General features: G+C 39.6%; 1 protein-coding gene across 5 annotated transcripts in view; it reads left to right on the top strand.

The window, feature by feature from the left end:
• DIAPH3 (diaphanous related formin 3) overlaps positions 1-22,322 on the top strand; it is a 562,435-nt gene extending 540,113 nt beyond the window's left edge. For 3 of the 5 annotated variants that reach the window (XM_061434429.1, XM_061434430.1, XM_061434434.1), the window contains one exon: positions 21,071-22,322. In XM_061434429.1, coding sequence (XP_061290413.1) covers positions 21,071-21,333 — 263 coding nt within the window. In that variant the 3' untranslated portion in view covers positions 21,334-22,322. The remainder of the gene's footprint in view (positions 1-21,070) is intronic. The other 2 variants (XR_009739822.1, XM_061434433.1) reach the window with 2 other exon arrangements.
• The last annotated feature ends 1,024 nt before the right edge of the window (positions 22,323-23,346 follow it).

Here is a 23,346-nt window from a genome sequence, read left to right on the forward strand (position 1 = left end):
AAGACTAGGAAAATTTACATTATCTTCCCTGGTGGCTCAGACGGTAAAGAATCTTCCTGCAATGCAGGAGACCTGGGTTCGATCCCTGGGTCAGGAAGATCCCCTGGAGGAGGGCATCACAGTCCCTGGGGTTGCAAAGAGTCATCAGACACAGCTGAGCCACTAATACTAAGGCTGAATAATTCAAAGAGGAACATTCTGCCATGTGATATTAACACGCTTTCCTTTGTCTTTAACATAAACCATTCTGGAGTATTTATTTAACTTTTTCTTTTCATACTTGGTATCTCAACTAACTGAGTCCTTTCATCTCAATAGCTTAATCAACTATAAATTGCTAGATTATTATTAATGTGGGTCTCTGGTAATTTTTTTAAAATTTCAGGTACGATGTGGATTATAAAGTTCCACATACTTTAAGGTTTCTTCTGTGCTAACACTTGTAGCTCTTTTAGGAGAATATACAAGAAATGGGACAGCCAACAATTGCCCCATCTTGTCCTGTGACCACTTTCTTACAGTCAGCACCTTCTTTAGCTTACCAAGAGTACTGCACCATAATATCTTTCTTTTCTGCCTGCTCTGTGATACATTTCTCCCGCCTTGTGTTTTGTGTTACCATGGAGACAGGAGGTGCTCCAAAGCCCTAGGAAGATGGGTGGATGCGGGTCTTTGAGGAAACTGTCCCTGCTGGCTAGAGAAGCCTGAGGCAGGAATCTAGCAGTAAATGGAAAGAGGGAATTACGTAGTCAGACCTGACTGTGTGTCCAGAGCATCTTAGGAAGCACAGGCCCAGCCGATGCTGCATTCAGAATGAGTTGTTTACAGAAACCAATTTTTCCAAAATCTCGATGCAGCCTGGGCTTTCATAGGAACCAAGCTTAGATTTTTATTGCAAGAAAATAACTGAAGTGACATTGACTTATGTTTCCTCATTAAAAGGGAGCAGCTTCTAAGAAAGATCCTCTTTGCCTGACTTATTTTGCCGATCAAAAATTTCACCTTTAAAATGCAGATCGATATTCTTTGACTCAGCCGAAGCTATCAGAAGTCAGATTGCAGGCTGAGCACAAGGGACTCTACAACCAGCACCCAAATCATTGATCCAAATATGCTAGTTCTAAAAATAAGTAGTTTTTACCCTAAATTGTCCTGTACGCCTTCCATATTTTAGAAACAGAATCTAAAGCCTTTAAACATTTCTGTTTCCTACCACATTATTTTAACTCATACTTGTTAATATTTTTCTTTAGGAGAAATCTGCTAAAAGATTTCAAAATAACATATTTTTTCATGCCTTTTCCTTCGGATATGTGCATGGGAATTACTGCTGAAGGCAGCCTCTTTTTCAATAGATAAGATCCATACTAGGGGTGTTTCCTGGATTTTTGTCAGGTATTTCGTAGCCTAAACAGGGACGGAACTCAGATATGTTGAGACACTATCAACATATCTTCCTAGATTACTGGTCCAAGGGCATAGTATGCAGAATTGTACTTTGGAGGAAGAAGGCCAGTGAGCTATAAATCTGTAAAAAGAATATGGTTGAATAAGATCCTCCTACTTAGCTCAGACAACAGCAGGAGGCAGTCATATAATAGCCTGAGCTGCTCTCTAAGGTAATGACTGTGACTCATGCCAAAATCTTTTTTACTCATTTTCTAGAAATACAGGAAACCAAAATCTTAGTCATTTCGGATTTTATAGTGAAACTTGGTACCATCAATCCAGTACAAGGTAATGGTGCTGGGCTATGAGTAGAACAATCAGAAAAGGCAGGTCTATCAGCTTTAACAGGTGCCTCTGCACCTTGGCCCAGTGTAGGTCCTGTTCCAGTTTGAATAGGAGAATGGCAAGAAATAAAGGTCAATCTCATTTTGGAAAGAAGGAGAGTCACATTTGGTATGTTAGATCCTTCTAATTTTCACTGATTTACTAAAACGTCTACAGAACTGCAAAGTAAAAGAATCTGAATGGTAACTTGGTCTCCCTATGCCTTGGTGGCTGGATAAACATACGTCAAAGCAGAGACAGTGGAAACAATAGGTATGTCATTATAGCATTCAGTTTCACGATTGCACTTTGAATCTTTAGTCATTGCCTATTTTCCCGTTCACAGAAGTTACATAAATCCAAATTACCTGGGAATGTACAACTGTGGCTTCCTTTCCTTATAAAACAAAATCACAATGAAATGCTAAATTTTGGAACATTACATTCTTTCACTTGGATGTTTTTCATGTAGCTAAAAAAAATAATGTTTGAAAAGCGTTTTCCTTCTGTAGTAACTGATTCCTTTAATACCTTATCTTTCACTTATGGACCTAATCTCAATAAGGTATGTATTTGGGAAATTTTTTCCCCCTCAGTTTTAGGGTTGTATTTTTATCTGCAATTTATTTCCCTATATAATTCAAACAGCACGTATTTACCTGATATCTAATTATTATTGTCATACAATCTGTGACCATAGAACAAAACTAAGATTTCTAATCTGAGTTACATAGGGAAATAACTTGCTGATTTAAATGCATTCCTGATACTGAGGAGGAAAATTCCAAACTGCATATCCATACAAAGCTGGGGCTTGTGATCTTGATTTTATAACTTTTACTTCAGCCCTTTGAACTGTACATCCCCCTATATGGTGACATAATAAATTTAGAAGTATTTTTAGCAAATATGGGGAAATGGACAATATTAATTTCTACTAGGATATCAATTAGAACTTTTAACTAAAGCTTAAAAATTATTTTTGGTATAATCCCTAAATTTTGTTAATACTAATTATTAGCTTTCTAATAGTACACTTTTTTGGGGGCTCCAAAATCACTGCAGATGGTGACTGCAGCCATGAAATTAAAAGACACTTACTCCTTGGAAGGAAAGTTATGACCAACCTAGATAGCATATTCAAAAGCAGAGACATTACTTTGCCAACAAAGGTCCATCTAGTCAAGGCTATGGTTTTTCCAGTGGTCATGTATGGATGTGAGTGTTGGACTGTGAAGAAAGCTGAGCGCCGAAGAATTGATGCTTTTGAACTGTGGTGTAGGAGAAGACTCTTGAGAGTCCCTTGGACTGCAAGGAGATCCAACCAGTCCATCCTAAAGGAGATCAGTCCTGTGTGTTCATTGGAAGGACTGATGTTGGAGCTGAACCTCCAACACTTTGGCCACCTGATGCGAAGAGCTGACTCATTGGGAAGACCCTGATGCTGGGAAAGATTGAGGGCAGGAGGAGAAAGGGACGGCAGAGGATGAGATGTTTGGATGGCATCACTGACTCGATGGACATGGGTTTGGGTAAACTCCGGGAGCTGGTGATGGACAGGGAGGCCTTGTGTGCTGTGGTTCATGGGCTCGCAAAGAGTCAGACACGACTGAGTGACTGAACTGAAGTGAATAGTACAAATTCCATCTGAGATAGTTACTCATCACTGGAGTTTTCTTTTTTTTTTAATATATATTTAATTGGAGGCTAATTACTTTCAATATTGTATTGGTTTTGCCATACATCGACATGAATCTGCCACGAGTGTACTCGTGTTCCCCATCCTGAACCCCCCTCCCACCTCTCTCGCCATCCCATCCCTCTGGGTCATCCCAGTGCACCAGCCCCAAGCATCCTGTATCGTGTATCGAACCTGGACCAGCGATTCGTTTCACATATGATAACATACGTGTTTCAATGCCATTCTCCCAAATCATCCCACCCTCACATTCTCCCACAGAGTCCAAAAGACTGTTCTATGCATCTGTGTCTCTTTTGCTGTCTCACATACAGGGTTATTGTTACCATCTTTCTAAATTCAATATATATGCATTAGTATACTGTATTGGTGTTTTTCTTCCTGGCTTACTTCACTCTGTATAATAGGCTCCAGTTTCATCCACCTCATTAGAACTGATTCAAATGTTTTCTTTTTAGTGGCTGAGTAATATTCCATTGTTTGTATGTACCACAGCTTTCTTATCCATTCATCTGCTGATGAACATCTAGGTTGCTTCCATGTCCTGGCTATTATAAACAGTGCTGCGATGAACATTGGGGTACACATGTCTCTTTCAATTCTGGTTTCCTCAGTGTGTATGCCCAGCACTGGGATTGCTGGGTCGTATGGCAGTTCTATTTCCAGTTTTTTAAGGAATCTCCACACTGTTCTCCATGGTGGCTGTACTAAGTTTGCATTCCCACAACATCACTAGAGTTTTCTATAAAGACACCTGATTCAAAACTCTTACAGGTGTTAGCACTGGTAGAAACCCCAGGTTCTAGGCCTGTGCTGTCAGGACAGTAGCCAATAGCTGTGTGTGGCTCTTGAGCTCTCAGACTGTGACTAGTCTGAATTAAGATGTGCTTGCAATAGGGTCTATGAATTTTGAGTGAAGGAAGTAAGTTTTGGCTGTGCATATGTATTTGAGACATGTATATATAGATAGAAAATAAAAGAGAATAGCTACTGAATAGAAGAACTAGGAGCATAGAACCATTGGTCATTTCAACATTTAATAATGTGGAAAAAGACAACAGCTAATTCCAATTCAATAGCAAACTAAGACATGTTTTATTTAACTTAAATTAATTTGAGCTTTGCCAATCTTCCATGTAACTAGTTTGGCTCAAGAGCTATGGTACATTTAGGCTTCTCCAAATTGAGACTATTTCCCTTTTTCTCAAATGCTACAAAGAAGCCTGGAAACATTCAAACTGATAGCAGAAAAGATACCATTTCTCTATTGAATAGAAAACTATTTTCAGTTATTTATTCATTAAATTATCTATCTGAAAATATATATTTATTTTTATAAAAATATATATTTAATTGTGTGCTTATACAGTACAAATTTATAACATATAGAACAGAATTCTGAATTAACTCTGTCTTTGAATTATTACATGTATGTGTGTATATGTTAGTTGCTCAGTCATGTCCAACTCTGTGACTCCATGGACTGTGACCCGCCAGGCTCCTCTGTCCATGGGATTCTCCAGGCAAGAACACTGGAGTGGGTTGCCATGCCCTCCTCCAGGGGATCTTCCCAACCCAGGGATCGTACCCAGGTCTCCTGCATTGCAGGCAGATTCTTTACCATCTGAGCCACCAGGGAAGCCCTAAAATATGTATATTATAATTTAAATTGTGGACTTAGAATGTTATTACAAAGATCGAAGTGTAACATTGATTATAAAATACAGAAATATTTTGCATTATGAAAATACACAGCACAAAACGCTTCCCACAGGCTCGCGGGCTGCTGCTTCATTGTGTCCTGTGTGCTGCCGTCCTCGACATGGAACCTCCTTCTTGGGTTCTGAAACAGCTACTCTGCCTCTCACACTAAGTCTTTGTGGAGGAGAAATAAATAAAATTTTTTTCTTTTAAGGACATAGATGGGAAATTCAACGTGTTGCTTTCATTTACTTTCAGTGGCCCCATCTAGTTTCTGGTCATATGGGGCTTCAAGGAATAACAGGAAGTATAATCTGCACCTGTATTAATGAATTTAGGGGGAATTACCAGTTTTCTATATCAGCCTGAAAAGATTAGATATAACAAAGCCTTGTTGTCCTTATATGTGAATAAAATATATGGAAAAAATATGTACTATAACTATAAAATACATATTTGATTTTGAAGACTTAGTACAAAAGAAAAATTAAGGATTTCGCTAGTATATTTTTTATTTTGCTTACATGTTGAAATGATAAAGTTAACATTGGTTAAGTAAACTGCCTTGTTCAGACTAGTTACACCTGGTTTCCTTCCCCAGTTTTTAGGGTGACCACTGGACAGTGTTAAGTAGCATGTGTAGCTCACTTTCATGATGCTTGTTGTATCTCTATTGGACAGTGCCATTCTAGACTCGAAGCTAGGTCCTCAGGAGGCCAGAAAGCACAAATGTGTACATGAAATAAAAGTTGACATGTCATCAGTTTCTCAGAGTGTTCTTCTGAAGTGTTTTCTTTGGGAAGGATTAATATGAAGTCAGGTGGTAAAACTATGGCACGCTTAGGTTTTGTCACTCAAGAAATAATGTTTTAAACACCTGTTATAAAGCAGGCACTATTCTAAGAACTATTTTATTTATTCTTTGTGAATGAAACAAAGATTGTTGCCTTTGTGGAGCTTACATTCTAGCAAGTTAGATCAGAATTAGATGATACGAGTTTGTTTTTCTTGCTCCTTGAACATGCTGCTTTTGTTTCGATATGGCTAGTGAATGTGACTCTATATGTGGTGACAGGCTGGGGAGACCTAAAGGAACATTTTTATGTATAAAGTCATACCTAAAGTTATTTCATTTAAAATCATCTTCATTACATGCATTGCAGGACTGAATTCTCCAATGAATAAACACAGATAGTTTTAAGCAGATTTTTATTAGGCTGAAAATCAACTTCAAGTTTATAAGGTTATATTCAAAAAGATTCTATGAGCATCAGTTCTCGTGTGTTTTGGTACTGGTACACTAGTTGGGTTTGTTTTTTCTGCAGAATTTTGGACTAACTAAATAATGGTTTTGCATGTTCATAATAGAAATGACAGGACCCAGAATGTCTCAAGGCCTGAGCACCTAGCATGGTGGATAAGTATTCAGCGGGTTAACTAATGAGTTAACTTAACAATGACTTCAGCTTATGATCTCTGGAAGAATAGTTGAAGAAATTGTGGATGTTTGGCTTGGCAAAGATTTGGGGATTGCGATATCTGTCTTTAAATAGTTGAAGAACTGGTGAATGGAAGAGGAATTAGACTCTCTCTTTTTTGTAATATAAATTTATTTATTTTAATTGGAGGCTAATTACTTTACAATATTGTATTGGTTTTGCCATACATTGACATGGATCCGCCATGGGTGTACATGGGTTCCCCATCCTGAACCCCCCTCCCACCTCCCTCCCCATCCCATCCCTCTGGGTCATCCCAGTGCACCAGCCCCGAGCGTCCTGTATCATGTATCAAACCTGGACTGGCGATTTGTTTCACATATGATAACATACATGTTTCAATGCCATTTTCCCAAAGCATCCCACCCTCGCCCTCTCCCACAGAGTCCAAAAGACTGTTCTATGCATCTGTGTCTCTTTTGCTGTCTCACATACAGGGTTATTGTTACCATCTTTCTAAATTCCATATATATGCGTTAGTATATTGTATTGGTGTTTTTCTTTCTGGCTTACTTCACTCTGTATAATAGGCTCCAGTTTCATCACCTCATTAGAACTGATTCAAATGTTTTCTTTTTAATGGCTGAGTAATACTCCATTGTGTATATGTACCACAGCTTTCTTATCCATCCGTCTGCTGATGGATATGTAGGTTGCTTCCATATCCTGGCTGTTATAAACAGTGCTGCAAAGAACATTGGGGTACACGTGTCTCTTTCAATTCTGGTTTCCTCAGTGTGTATGCCCAGCAGTGGGATTGCTTGGTCATAAGGCAGTTCTATTTCCAGTTTTTTAAGGAATCTCCACACTGTTCTCCATAGTGGCTGTACTAGTTTGCATTCCCACCAACAGTGTAAGAGAGTTCCCTTTTCTCCACACCCTCTCCAGCATTTATTACTTGTAGACTTTTGGATCGCAGCCATTCTGACTGGCGTGAAATGGTACCTCATTGTGGTTTTGATTTGCATTTCTCTGATAATGAGTGATGTTGAGCATCTTTCCATGTGTTTGTTAGCCATTTGTATGTCTTCTTTGGAGAAATGTCTGTTTAGTTCTTTGGCCCACTTTTTGTTTGGGTCGTTTATATTTCTAGAATTGAGCTGCAGGAGTTGCTTGTATATTTTTGAGACTCTCTTAATACGGCCCTAGTGGGAAAAATCAGTAGGACTAGTGACTAAGATCTTAGGGGAACAAACACTAGATAAATATAAGTTAAAACATTTAATTATTAGAGGAATATATTGCCTTGTGAGATGGTGAGACTATGACTAGAGGTCTTCAGATTTAGACTGGACAACCATTGGATGGGATTCTGAGTAAAGGGAATTCAGGCTTTGGATAGATGGTTCTGGCAACTCACTAAGGGTCTTTCCAAACCTGAGGTTGGCCTCGATATTATATGATTCTGTGAAAGTGAAATGGAATTGAAATAGCATACCTTACTCATTTAGGGGAAAAAAAAAAAAAAACTGCGTTTGTGGTATCTAGTAAATGTTGACGTAGGAAATATACAAAATATAAATACATAAGCACACTATAAGATCCCACTTAGAAATGGCCTAAGGAAAATATTTAGTTCCTACAGTATTCATCTGGTTATTTTCCAGTACTGCTTCCTGGTCATTAGCATGGGGTATAGGCTTCTCCTCAAATCTCAAGTGTAAAGTGCTCTTTTCCTTTCACAATATGTCTTTTGCCATGGCCTCATCCTCTGCCCCCAGAGCTGTGGGGGAGTAAGATGTGAATTATGTTTGCTGGAGGCAAATATCGAAGTCTCTGTGACCTTGAGGTTCATGGACTTATCTAAACCTCAGTTTCCTCATTTATTAAATGTTAGTCGAAGTGTTAGTTGCTCAGTCATGTCCGACTCTTTGCAACCCCATGGACTGTAGCCCACCAGGCTCCTCGGTCCATGGGATTTTTCCAGGCAAGACTACTGGAGTGGGTAACCATTCCCTTCTCCAGGGGATCATCCCAATCCAGGGATCAAACCCAGGTCTACCACATTGCAGGCAGATTCTTTACCGTCTGAGTGACCAGAGAAGTTGTTAATACTTTTATCTTAGAGTTGTTGGAAACATTTTTAAATAACACGTAAAAGGTTTAACACGGAGAAGGCAATGGCACCCCAGTCCAGTACTCTTGCCTGGAAAATCCCATGGACGGAGGAGCCTGGTAGGCTGCAGTCCATGGGGTCGCTAAGAGTCGGACACAACTGAGTGACTTCACTTTCACTTTTCACTTTCATGCATTGGAGAAGGAAATGGCAACCCACTCCAGTGTGCTTGCCTGGAGAATCCCAGGGACAGGGGAGCCTGGTAGGCTACCATCTGTGAGGTCACACAGAGTCAGACACAACTGAAGTGACTTAGCATAGCATAGCAAAAGGTTTAACATATATTATGTATCCACTAACTGTAATATCAAGCTATATATCTGTATAATTTGCCTACATTCTTCCTCATAAACCACCAGACCAACCCATGAATTTATTTACTATCTGGTATCCATCAGTTGACAGGCAATTGCATACTTTAAAAACCATTTACTTAATGGCTGCTAAGCCACACACTGGTGACCACTAGTGCCTGGTAGCTTGAGACAGCTGTCAGTGACAGATAGCAAGACTAGTAATAGTAAACAGACGCTTTGGTTGGTTTTGGTATATAAAAGTTAAGAGGGAGTTGCTTTGCACGTGAAAATTTGAATTGAAAATGTGTTCTGTGATTGTGCAAAACAGCAGTGCTGTCTTTAAATTTTTATTCAAAGGACAGTGAAATAGACCAAGACTGAATTATTATTATTGTTCAGTTCATCAGTCATGTCAGATTCCTTGAGACCCAAAGGACTGCAGCATGCCAGGCTTCCCTGTTCTTCAGCATCTCCCAGGGCTTGCTCAAACTCATGTCCATTGATGAGTTGGTGATTCCATCCAACCATTTTATCCTCTGTCATCCCCTTGTCCTCCTGCCTTCAATCTTGCCCAGCATCAGGGTCTTTTCCAATGAGTCCATTCTTCTCATCAGGTGGACAAAGTATTGGAGCTTCAGCTTCAGTGTCAGTCCTTCCAATGAATATTCAGGACAGATTTCCTTTAGGATTGACTGGCTGGATCTCCTTGCTGTCCAGGGGACTCTCAAGAGTCTTCTCCAACACCACAGTTCAAAAGCATCAATTCTTTGGCATTGAGCCTTCTTTGTGGTCCAGCTCTCACATCCATACATGACTACTGGAAAAACCATAGTTTTAACTAGGTGGACCTTCATCGGCAAAGTAATGTCTCTGCTTTTTAATATGCTGTCTAGGTTGGTCATAACTTGTCTTCCAAGGAGCAAGCATCTTTTATTTATTTATTTTTTTTGCATCTTGTAATTTCATGGCTGCAGTCACCATCTGCAGTGATTTTGGAGCCCAAGAAAATAAAGTCTGTCACTGTTTCCCCATCTATTTGCCATGACGTGATGGGACTAGATAGCATATTGAAAAGCAGAGATATTACTTTGCCAACAAAGGTCCGTCTAGTCAAAGCTATGGTTTTTCCAGTGGTCATGTATGGATGGGAGAGTTGAACTATGAAGAAAGCTGAGCGCCGAAGAATTGACGCTTTTGAACTGTGGTGTTGGAAAAGACTCTTGAGAGTCCCTTGGACTGCAAGGAGATCCAACCAGTCCATCCTAAAGGAGATCAGCCCTGGGATTTCTTTGGAAGGAATGATGCTACAGCTGAAACTCCAATACTTTGGCCACCTCATGCGAAGAGTTGATTCATTGGAAAAGACCCTGATACTGGGAGGGATTGGGGCCAGGAGGAAAAGGGGACGATAGAGGATGAGATGGCTGGATGGCATCACCGACTCGATGGACATGAGTCTGAGTGAACTCCGGGAAATGGTGATGGACAGGGAGGCCTGGCGTGCTGCGATTCATGGGGTTGCAAAGACACAACTGAGCAACTGAACTGAACTGATGGGACCAGATGCCATGACCTTTGTTTTTTGAATGTTGAGCTTTAAGCCAGCGTTTCACTCTCCTCTTTCACCATCATCAAAAGGCTTTTAGTTCTTCTTCACTTTCTGCCATAAGGGTGGTGTCATCTGCATATCTGAGGCAATTGATATTTCTCCCAGCAATCTTGATTCCAGTTTGTGCTTTATCCACCCTGGCGTTTCTCATGATGTGCTCTGCATATAAGTTAAATAAGCAAGGTGACAATATACAGCCTTGATGTACTCCTTTCCCAATTTGGAACCAGTCAGTTGTTCTGTGTCCAATCCTAACTGTTACTTCTTGCCCCACATACAGGTTTCTCAGGAAGCAGGGAAGGATATGTTATTCCCATCTCTTGAAGAATTTTGCACAGTTTCTTGTGGTCCACATAGTCAAAGGCTTTAGCTTAGTCAGTGAAGCAGAAGTAGATGTTTTTCTGGAACTCTTTTCCTTTTTCAGTGATTCAGCGGATGTTGTCAATTCCATCTCAGGTTCCTCTGCCTTTTCTAAATCCAACTTGAACATCTAGAAGTTCTCGGTTCATGTACTATTGAAGCCTCACCTGGAAAATTTTGAACATTACTTTACTAGCATGTGAACTGAGTGCAATTGTGTGATAGTTTGAATGTTCTTTGGCATTACCCTTCTTTGGAAATGGAATGAAAACTGATCTTTTCCAGTCCTGTGGCCACTGCTGAGTTTTCCAAATTTGCTGACATATTGAGGGCAGCACTTTCACAGCATCATCTTTTAGGACTGGAAATAGCTCAACTGGAATTCCATCACCTCCACTAGCTTTGTTTCTAGATATGCTTCCTAAGGCCCAGGATGTCTGGCTCTAGGTGAGTGATCACACCATCGTGGTTATCTGGGTCATGAAGATCTTTTTTGTACAGTTCTTCTGTGTATTCTTGCCGCCTCTTCTTAATATCGTCTGCTTCTGTTAGGTCCATACAGTTTCTGTCCTTTATTGTGCCCGTCTTTGCATGAAATGTTCCTTTGGTAGCTCTAATCATCTGGAAGAGATCTCTAGTCTTTCCCAGTCTACTGTTTTCCTCTATTTCTTTGCGTTGGTCACTTAGGAAGGCTTTCTTTTTTCTCTGTGCTATTCTTTGGAATTCTACATTCAGATGAATGTATCTTTCCTTTTCTCCCTTGCCTTTAGCTTCTTTTCTTTTCTCAGCCATTTGTAAGACCTCCTCAGATAACCATTTTGCCTTTTTTGCATTTCTTTTTTCTTGAAAATGGTTTTTATCACCACTTCCTTTTTTTTTTTTTTTTGACATTTAAAATTTTTTATTGAAGTATAATTGACACACAACATTATATTAGTTTCAGGTGTACAACATGATTTGATATTTGTATATATTGTGAAATGTTCACCACAATAAGTCTAGTTAACATTCATCACCATATACAGTTACATAATTTTTTTCAGTGTAAGAATTTTTAAGAACTAGTCTTTTAGCAACTTTCAAATGTGCAATATAGTATTATTAACAGTAGTCTCCATGCTGTACATTACATCCTACAAATTATTTTATAACTGGAAGACTGTAAATTTTGACTGTTGTCTATATCTCCTTTATCCATTCATCCACTGATGGACATTTAGGCTGTTTCCATATCTTGGTTATTGTAAATAAGGCTGCAATGAACATGGGTGTGCATATTTTTTTTCAAATTAGTGTTTTCACTTTCCTCAAATAAATAGTCAGAAATGGAATTGCTAGATGATATGACAGCTCTATTTTAAATTTTTGAGGAACCTCCATGCTGCTTTCCATAGTAGCTGCACAAATTGACATTCCCACCAACAGTGCACAAGGATTCGCTTTGCTGCACCTCCTCTCCAACAGTTATTATTTGTCTTTTGATAATAACCATTTTAGCAAGTATGAAGTGATATTTCACTGTGGTTTTGATTTGCATTTTCCTGATGATAATGACGCTGTGAAAGTGCTGCACTCAATATGCCAGCAAATATGGAAAACTCAGCAGTGGCCACAGGACTGGAAAAGGTCAGTTTTCATTCCAATCCCAAAGAAAGGCAATGCCAAAGAATGCTCAAACTACCACACAATTGCACTCATCTCACATGCTAGTAAAGTAATGCTCAAAATTCTCCAAGCCAAGCTTCAGCAATACGTGAACCATGAACTTCCAGATGTTCAAGCTGGTTTTATTTATTTTTTTTTTTATTTTATTTTTAAACTTTACAATATTGTGTTAGTTTTGCCAAATATCGAAATGAATCCACCACAGGTATACATGTGTTCCCCATCCTGAACCCTCCTCCCTCTTCCCTCCCCATACCATCCCTCTGGGTCGTCACAGTGCACCAGCCCCAAGCATCCAGTATCGTGCATTGAACCTGGACTGGCAACTCGTTTCATACATGATATTATATATGCTTCAATGCCATTCTCCCAAATCTTCCCACCCTCTCCCTCTCCCACAGAATCCATAAGACTGTTCTATACATCAGTGTCTCTTTTACTGTCTCGTACACAGGGTTATTGTTACCATCTTTCTAAATTCCATATATATGCGTTAGTATACTGTATTGGTGTTTTTCTTTCTGGCTTACTTCACTCTGTATAATAGGCTTTAGTTTCATCACCTCATTAGAACTGGTTCAAATGTATTCTTTTTAATGGCTTAGTAATACTCCATTGTGTATATGTACCACAGCTTTCTTATCCATTCATCTGCTGATGGATATGTAGGTTGCTTCCATGTCCTGGCTATTATAAACAGTGCTGCGATGAACATTGAACATTGGGGTACACGTGTCTCTTTCCTTCTGGTTTCCTCAGTGTGTATGCCCAGCAGTGGGATTGCTGGATCATAAGGTAGTTTTATTTCCAGTTTTTTAAGGACTCTCCACACTGTTCTCCATAGTGGCTGTACTAGTTTGCATTCCCACCAACAGTGTAAGAGGGTTCCCTTTTCTCTACACCCTCTCCAGCATTTATTGCTTGTAGACTTTTGGATTGCAGCCATTCTGACTGGTGTGAAATGGTACCTCATAGTGGTTTTGATTTGCATTTCTCTGATAATGAGTGATGTTGAGCATCTTTTCATGTGTTTGTTAGCCATCTGTATGTCTTCTTTGGAGAAATGTCTGTTTAGTTCTTTGGCCCATTTTTTGATTGGGTCATTTATTTTTCTGGAGTTGAGCTGTAGGAGTTGCTTGTATATTTTTGAGATTAGTTGTTTGTCAGTTGCTTCATTTGCTATTATTTTCTCCCATTCTGAAGGCTGCCTTTTCACCTTGCTAATAGTTTCCTTTGTTGTGCAGAAGCTTTTAAGTTTAATTAGGTCCCATTTGTTTATTTTTGCTTTTATTTCCAGTATTCTGGGAGGTGGGTCATAGAGGATCCTGCTGTGATGTATGTCAGGGAGTGTTTTGCCTATGTTCTCCTCTATGAGTTTTATAGTTTCTGGTCTTACGTTGAGATCTTTAATCCATTTTGAGTTTATTTTTGTGTATGGTGTTAGAAAGTGTTCTAGTTTCATTCTTTTACAAGTGGTTGACCAGTTTTCCCAGCACCACTTGTTAAAGAGATTGTCTTTAATCCATTGTATGTTCTTGCCTCCTTTGTCAAAGATAAGGTGTCCATATGTGCATGGATTTATCTCTGGGCTTTCTATTTTGTTCCATTGATCTATATTTCTGTCTTTGTGCCAGTACCATATTGTCTTGATAACTGTGGCTTTGTAGTAGAGCCTGAAGTCAGGTAGGTTGATTCCTCCAGTTCTATTCTTCTTTCTCAAGATAGCTTTGGCTATTCAATGTTTTTTGTATTTCCATACAAATTGTGAAATTATTTGTTCTAGCTCTGTGAAGAATACCGTTGGTAGCTTGATAGGGATTGCATTGAATCTATAAATTGCTTTGGGTAGTATACTCATTTTCACTATATTGATTCTTTCAATCCATGAACATGGTTATCACCACTTCCTGTACAGTGTTACGAACCTCCGTCCATATTTCTTCAGGCACTCTGTCTATCAAATCTAATCCCTTGAATCTATTTGTCACTTCCACTGTATAATCATAAGAGACTTGATTTAGGTCATACCTGAATGGTCTAGTGGTTTTCCTTACTTTCTTCAATTTCAGTCTGAATTTTGCACTAAGGAATTCATGATCTGAGCCACAGTCAGCTCCCAGTCTTGTTTTTGCTGACTGTATAGAGCTTCTCCATCTTTGACTGCAAAGAACATAATCAATTTGATTTTGGTATTGTCCATCTGCTGATGTCCATGTGTAGAGTCATCTCTTCTGTTATTGGAAGAGAGTGTTTGATATGACCAGTGAATAGAAGTGTATATATCTAGTTAATGCAAAAATCCTAATTTAATTGTCAGTTATCTCCTTTATTCAGAAATGGCTTTTATCTGTCATCTCTGCTTTCTTTTGTTTAAATTTGGGGAGTAATCTTTTTTTATCATTTTTGTTTCTACTTAATTGGTTTCTATAAGAATTTCTTGACACTCCTAAAAGATTTTTAGATACATACAAAATGCCCTTTTGATCTTTTTTATCTTTTTTTATCTTTTTGATCATTTTTTATATGTTTTCAATACAAAAAGTAAAATAAACAGCAAAATGAAGCAAAGAAAAGACAATTATTTATAGCACCAGTAAATCAATAGTAAGGAAAACCACAGGGGTAAAGGCTGCAGGTGGCCAGCAGTAACTTCAGTTATTGCATAGATTAAAAACATATATTTGTCACACACTTTACTATCATGTAGGCCCAGTAGTGCTTTAAAATTATATTTATGGGTCATTTTTTCTCCTGCCAAAGAAATGGTATTACTGGGTAAACCAAACAGCTGCTTAATAGGTCAAAGTAATAGTTAAGAGCAAAAGGTAAAGAACTGTAAGGAGAGATCAAATTTCAGGAAGACTGAAGAGATGCAGTCAATTTAGGACACCAGAGTTCTCTATTCTTCCTCCTGTCAAACTACCACAGGCTCACCATTGACCACAAAAGGCAGGAGCTCTATTTCATATTTCATCTGAGAATTGGCACTTCTAAGAACCCAGTGCCCATTAGAACCACAATGTGATGGAGGATCAATACTGACTTAAAGGAAATAATGCCTCTTTCTGAACCATAACTGATATTTCCTGTAGCAGAGAGGGTTTTCCCCAAGGGCTGTCAGCCAGAGCCTTAGCCTTGCCTTCTTAGCTCAGGAAACATAACAGCTGTTGGCTGAAATACTTCCTCATTTAGATGCTGGATTACATACATTTATATTTTCTTTTTTCTCAGCGACTTTCCCGGTTCTTGTGTCTTTTATGTTACTCAAGAAATGATGGAAAAGTTAACTCAGGAGGGTGGGTTGGGCATGGTTTTTTGTTTCTAACTTTCTTTGTCATCCAAATCTGTATTCTGCCAAGGTCATGTTGGATCCAGCCCAGTTTGTGGTTTAAGGCTTTTATTCTCTCTCTCTCTCTCTCTCTCTCTCTCTCTCTCTCTCTCTCTCAGGTCTAGCAGATTCTCTGCATTTGAGACCCATTCAACTTTTCAACAATTTCCAACTTTTCATTTAGTTTCAGAAAACAACAACAACAACAACAACTGTGTGGGACTGTAGAACCAAGTCTACAGTAAGAATCACATAAGGAATTAAATGGAAATAAGTGAGTTTCCCTATCTTAAAGGATAATGACGTGTATTCTCACCCTGTTTATTGCCACAGAAACATAAATACAAGATGTGTAGATTGGATTTCCTTACTGGCCTAGCACTAAAAATAGCAGCTGGCCCTGGCCCATCTGTACTCCAATCACCAATGGCCTGGATATTAGCAGTAGTCCTAGATAGATCATACTTCTTTTCACAGACATCAATTATAATATCTTAAAGGTGAAAAAAAAAAAAAACCTTGGATTTGATTCATAAAATAATAGCAGAAGTTTCCTGTCTTTGGAGAACTAAGGAAGCGTTCTGATGCTGCTAAGTCACTTCAGTCGTGTCCGACTCTGTGCGACCCCATAGACAGCAGCCCACCAGGCTCCCCTGTCCCTGGGATTCTCCAGCCAAGAACACTGGAGTGGGTTGCCATTTCCTCCTCCAATGCATGAAAGTGAAGAGTGAAAGTGAAGTCGCTCAGTCGTGTCCGACTCTTGGGGACCCCATGGACTGCAGCCCACCAGGCTCCTCCGTCCATGGATTTTCCAGGCAAGAGTGCTGGAGTGGGGTGCCACTGCCCTCTCCGAGGAAGCATTCTACTTTGCCTTGATGCTTTCATCTCCATTTAAAGAGCCCATGTGTCCAAGTGTGTCACCTTGTATTTGGAACTAATTTCACATAAAAAAAGATACAAGCCTACCGGCGTCAAATTGCGATTTATTTCGTAACTCTGAGCACCTGTATAGAGTTTTCGCCAACTTGCAGAGTTGCAGTATCGCCCTGATGTTTGAAGTGAACCATTTAGAAATTAAGTGCATGTTTTTTGTGTGGAATTTGGGTCTCCAGTTCAGCCCACAGGAAACCACCAATAGCAGACTTTTAAAATAGTATCAATAATAATGGCAAAAGACACCTGAACCAACATTGTAATAAAATGTCTGTATAAAAGAGTACTTCCAACTTGGGAGCTTTCTTTACTCATAAACATTTTCTCTAGTTTGCAGTGGGACAGGGGATCCTTCACCTACCTAACTTCATTCGTACTTTGCAGTTTGGGATGTGACTTCCTCAGTGCTACAGCTTGGGCCTCCCAAGGCTGAGAACCAGGATGGAGGCTGTTGGGATGCTGAGAGATAAAGGTGCAGGCTGGAGGGAAGTGTTACCAAGGAATTTCTAACAGCTATACGCTCATTCTAAAAGGAGCTCTCTACTTTCTTTTTTATTTCTTCAGTGGTCTCAGGAATGACCTCTTTTTATGTTATTCTGTCTTGTCTATTGCTTCTCAAGAAAGATTCTCCGTCTAAAACCACAGAAGAGTTACATGCCAGCTTGGTTTTTCTTCTTATCACTTTGTGCCTAAAGCTAGCCCAAAACTATCTAAAGTTTTCTCAATAGGGTGGAAACGCTTTTGCCTGCATTGGCTGCCCAGTGTTATCCACCTAATTCTCTGCAGAAGCAGATGGTAAAAGAAAAGCCCATCCTCTGCTGGGCATTTCATCCTTGGATCTGATATAGGTCAAGTAAAGGAGAACAGAAGTATCCAAGGGGTAGCCAACCTTGTTTTTAGCAACACTAGTTTATTAGTGGCCTTGACGAGAGCTGTCTCAGAAGAGTGAAGGGTCAGAAGGGAAGACCCCCAGAGAAGAGAATGGCAGCCCACTCCAGCATTCCTGCCTAGAGAATTGCATGGACAGAGAGCTTGGTGGGCTACAATCCACAGGGTCCCAAACAGTCAGACACAACTGAGTGTCTGAGCATAAAGGGTCAAAAGCATGATTGGAGCGGGTTCAAGAAAAAAAAGGGAAGAAAGGAAATGAGGCAGCAGTATCAGCAGTTCTTCTGAGATGTTTTGTTACCAAGGCAGCCAACAGTGGAAAAGGGAATAGAGCAGGATATGGAGACGGAGACATTTCTTCTTTAAAGATTGGGGTCGTTACTGCAGAGTACCTGTATGCTGAGGGAAATGGTTGCCTGAAGAAGGAAACCTTGAAAATGCAGGAGAGAAGAAGGCACAGCTGCCACAGGATGGAAGGCAGGTGCCCACCCTGAGGAGTGGTCCTCAGAGGGAGCACGGGGGGGAAGGAGTGTGGATGCTGCAGTGAGCAGCTGATGGAGGGTCTCTTCTGATCCCTCTGTGGTGAGTGAGGTGAAGGTGAGGGGGAGCAGGCTGGGTGTTTGCTGAGAGAGCAAAAAGAGAGAGGATGGGCTAGGAGAATGGACAAGGAGTGCCAGGGCCCTGTCGGGGTAAAGGTTGTACCTGAAGTTCAGAGTCAGGAGTTGAGGTAGTACCAGGAGAGAAAAGGAGTCTGCGTGTGACCTTGGAGATGCTGAGGTAGCTGACATAGGTACACCATCCACAGAGTTATGCGGGCAGGAAGTCTGTCAGAAAGCATTTTGAAGCATGAGTACAGGACATTGCTATTACAAAACTTAGCTTTGAATTACTTAGCACTTTTTCTTGGCAAAAAAGCTTTTTAAATTTCTTTAAGACAGCCTTAGTATCTCCAGAGACAGCATTTGGCTCCTGCCCCTGATTTACTCAGTAACTAAGTCTAAGCAAATGATTTAACCTCTTTTTGCTTTTACCTCTCAATCTATAAAATGACAGTGGCAATGTTTCAAGTACAACAAATGCTTTAAAAATAAAAGTGCTACATAAATACAAGCTATTAATAAAATGGTATTTCAACCCTCATGAGTACGATCACCAGAAAGTCAGAAAGGTCAGAGCATCTGAACAACAAGCCTTGGGTGGCAGAAGCCTCACTTGGAAGGCTTGGGCAGAGGAATGCACAGCCAGGTACCTCGAAGGAACTGTCACCCTCATCCTTCCCTTTAGTTCTCACACCTGCTCTCGGAGTCTGACTGTTGAAACCTGAGACTCACAGAGGTGAGCTAACCTGTAAAGCCAAGGGGTGGGACTTGGACTTCAACCCCGATGGACCTTAGAATCCCATGCTGTTTTCACTTTGCCACGTGTGGGATTGGGCTTGATACGTCATAGCCGGGAAAGGCGTGGAAGACTACCTATGTCCAATATAGACCTGTATTTTAGCCAATCGAATCTCTTCTCTGCCATCAAAAATGTAATGAGAGTTGCCCAGCAGCAAAATAAATTATAGTTTGTTGGAGATATCATCATGATGGAGTTGTTTACAAGAACTCAAATGACAAGAAAAGATAGGAACGTTTGGGAAGGAGCAGTAAGCAGACTAAAAATTTGCACTTAGCTACAATGCAGTTTTCAAACACTTTGGGGCAGGAGAGTTGATCCTAGAAAAAAAAACTTTTGTGTGTGGTCTTGGGAACTGTAGGAATACAGTGTTAGCTGTGCTTTTTACTGCAAACATGATACGCATGTTATAAACTAGAGAGATAAACATTCTAAGAGAAAGTCACTGCTCTGTAGATTTTTACTTTTGAGTAACAATTGCCCACCTGATAAAGAAGGTGACAGGAAGAGTGTATTTATTTTCTTCCAACAGCTAAAAGGTGATCAGACTTCTAAAATTTGTTGAGATTGTCCAGAAAAGTGAGTAAAACACTCATCCATCACCGGGAGCCCCGGACAGGAAATGACAGTGCAGTAAATACCTTCAGCAGCTGCCTTTTAATGTACAAGCTGTTTTCAGTTGGAATTTTCAGCACTCACATAAAACACACTGTCATGAGTGACTGCTTCTGCTCCAAAGTCATCGCTGTTGGGATAATGGAACATCTCTCAGCGAATAACCAAAAAACTTTAAATGTCATGTCAAGTTTGTTGAAGCCATTTCAGGCCACGTTCAAGGTTATGAGAATATTGAGGGTTCTGTGTTTGGTTTTTTTTGAGTTTGAGATCTACATGAGATTACTCATAAAGTTGTACGATGTGAGAATTAATTAGGAGAAAATCTGTTGCTCTTTGGGAAAGTCAATTGGCTAGAGTCATTTAGCTGTTAGCTATTATACCTCTTCCCTCACAGCCTGGAGAAGTTGGGATTGCTGTCACTTACCAAAGAACATACATGTGTGTATAGTTTACAGGTCTGTATTGATACATGTGTATGCATTTGGCAAATTATGACATTATTTTGATTTGCTAGGAAATTTTGACAATTTGATTTTTAATTTCCTGTTAGTTTTTTCTTCTTTTTATTTTCAAAAGGAAATTAATCTCATTATTATTCAAACTAATGCCTGTCTTAGGTGTAGAAATAATTTGCCCACTGCGTATTTATTGAGCACCTACTTTGCTCCACAGCCGTCCTAGGCACCAGTGTTACAAGCAGTGTTTAGAACAATGTCCTTGCTCTCAGCGGAGCTTATGTTCTAGTGAAGACATAGACAACAGACAAGTAAGCAAGTATACGATCTGTCCCGTGGTCATAGGTTTTGTGAAGGAAAAGACAGAGTGCTGAAAAGGTGAGTGCTGTTTTAGATGGATGATCAGAGATGGCCTCTCCCAATAGCACTTGAGGAGAGACCTGAATGAAATGCAGGACCAACCTTGCTAATAACTGAGTGATGGGCGTTTCAGGCACAAAGGAAGCAGGAAGTAAGCATTAATACTAATGAGATAGTTGCCTGTTTATATTTTTTAGCTTATTCTTAACCTCTGTGTGTTTATTTTAAATCTTCCTTACTCTTGAATATTTTTTAGTTTAGTCTGTCAAAAAGGACTTGTTTGTTGAGAATAATTATTTCGGTGTTTCATAATGTGCACAATCCTTGCTTATCACAGTAATAAGTTTAATGTTTCTTTCTTCCTTACTGTAGAAAATCAGAAGTTGCAGTTGACAGAAGGGCCACATTCACACTACAGTATCAATTGCAGCTCAACAAGGACTGCAGTCGCCAAGGAGCTTAATTATAATCTAGACACTCACACGTCTACAGGGAGGACCAAGGCAGTTGAGAAGAAGGAGGCCTGTGATGCAGAAAGCAACAGAGAAAAGGAAATGGGACTTATTGGCTCTGTTTCTAAAAACGAACCCATTCCTGAAGTTGAAGCCCTGCTGGCAAGATTACGAGTTTTATAAATTAAACTGGTAAAAAATGATTAAGCCAAATATAAAGCCATGCTGTAAGCTGTAACACTTGAAAAAATTGCTTTTTATATCAGTGACTTTATATAGTTTTAAATTAGGATATATATTAGAAAAATAAAGCTAAATACATGATTGCAGTGCTTTTCCTATGTACTTGAAGTTTTGGCTTATTCAAGATTGTAATGGGCTCTAAATGCTTTTCTTGTCTCCTGGTGTTCGTGTGTTCTATATTTGGTGGTTGAATTATACATAATGCTTCAGAGAGCAGGTAGGTGGCCAGGTGTTCAACAGTGTGTCCTTAAGAAAATACCATCTTTTCAAGTCACTGTGATTTTTACTTTACTATTTTCAGCATTAGTGAACATCAAATCATCAGCCTCCAGTCTTGCTACTTATCCATGTATAGTCCGTGTATGTTATTTATAAAGGGCCACGTTCCTCCTTAATTGGGATCTGTATGCTATTAACATAGCACAGAAAACATAAAACTGGATATAATAAAGCTGTGAGGAGATGATTGGTAAGCTCATTATGATCATTGTTGAATTCATGTTAATTAGACCCTGTTGGAGACTATATGGCAACTGAACACATTTCCAAAACTGATGTAATAGGAATAGATGTCCTCTCTTTGCAGAACACACATACCTTTGTGTAAATGGATGCCATGTTACAGTGCTGCCGAAACTCTTAGGGGAGAGAGCATTTTTTTCCCCCTAATAATGATGATTCTGGGATCGAATTGCCATTTTGAAACTTTCCACATTAAGAATTTTTAATTTCTGTGAACAGACTTGAAATTGCAGTTGCTTTGATCTGACAATCAATAACTTTAACAAAAATCTGAAGTGTTTCAAGGAAAGTCTTCCTATGTAAAGGTTGCAATTTTATCCCATTGGGGGCATCATTAATTCTATTAATTCTATATCAACGAAAATAAACTTTGTTCTTTGCACTAAATAAAAAAAGTTGCACCTTTTTGTTTTGTAATTAGCATATTCTGTGGATTAGGGGGAAAGAGACTGTGCTCTGCGGTCTATCTAAGCATCTCTTTTGCTTTATGACATGCAGTAAGCAAGTGACTGCTCTTTTACCTTCAGTTAAAAAGCAGTTATATGGAACTAGTCTGGCGAGGTCCACTGCTTTTTATTTCCTTGTTTAAGTTGCCACCTCCTTTCAGCTCCAGGTTAATAAAGTTAATTAATTAGAACAATGAACCAGGCCCTGTTTATAGACACTGGGGAACAGAGTGTGATCCATAGTCAAGGTGGGAATAAATTGTTCTCATCTGTGTTGCTGAAATGTGTGTTTTACCCTCCAGTTGCAATTCGTATTTTCCTGAGAACACATCTTAAAAATCAGGAAAGATCAAGGATATTTACTCATTTAAGCAGACAGGAGCCCTTAACAGCAAGGAAGGAAGCTAAATGCAGGAATCCTGATTATCTGGTCTTCACATGATTTTGCGAAGGCTTGAGATTTTCAGAAACAAAACTAAAATTCAACCTAAAAGTTTGGACACACCAGATGGCAGGTAAGTGTCAATTTAGGACTGGGGAGCAGACACAGGGGAGAGGCCGTCTGGCCAGTAAAGGAGAGTGAAGTTGACACAGTCTCCCAGGGGTGGAGGAAGGCAGGGAAGCCCCGAAACTGAGCAGTCTGCCCCAGGGCATCTGTCTGCAGAGGCTGAAGGACATGCTCAGGCCTGGACAGGAGGCTGCAGCTATGAGGGGAAGCACAGAACAGTTGACAGAGGTAAGAGGCAACCAAGAAACACTGGTTTCTGATGCAAGTGTTTCTTCCAACAATAAGCAAGGAGGTATAATTAGGATTTTTAAAGTCATAATATTCCTTTAGTCAACTTTGGATGAAAACTATAGGGAGGCAGACCTTGAGATACAGTTGTGTTTCTGAGCAAGGAGATTTTGTTTATTTGAATTAGTGAATAAAGAGTCAGTACCTTGACAAGGATGCTCCATCCAAGCTAGTGACACACCCCAAAAT

The sequence above is a fragment of the Bos javanicus genome, chromosome 12 (genome assembly GCF_032452875.1).
Source record: "Bos javanicus breed banteng chromosome 12, ARS-OSU_banteng_1.0, whole genome shotgun sequence".
Classification (NCBI taxonomy): Eukaryota; Metazoa; Chordata; class Mammalia; order Artiodactyla; family Bovidae; genus Bos; species Bos javanicus.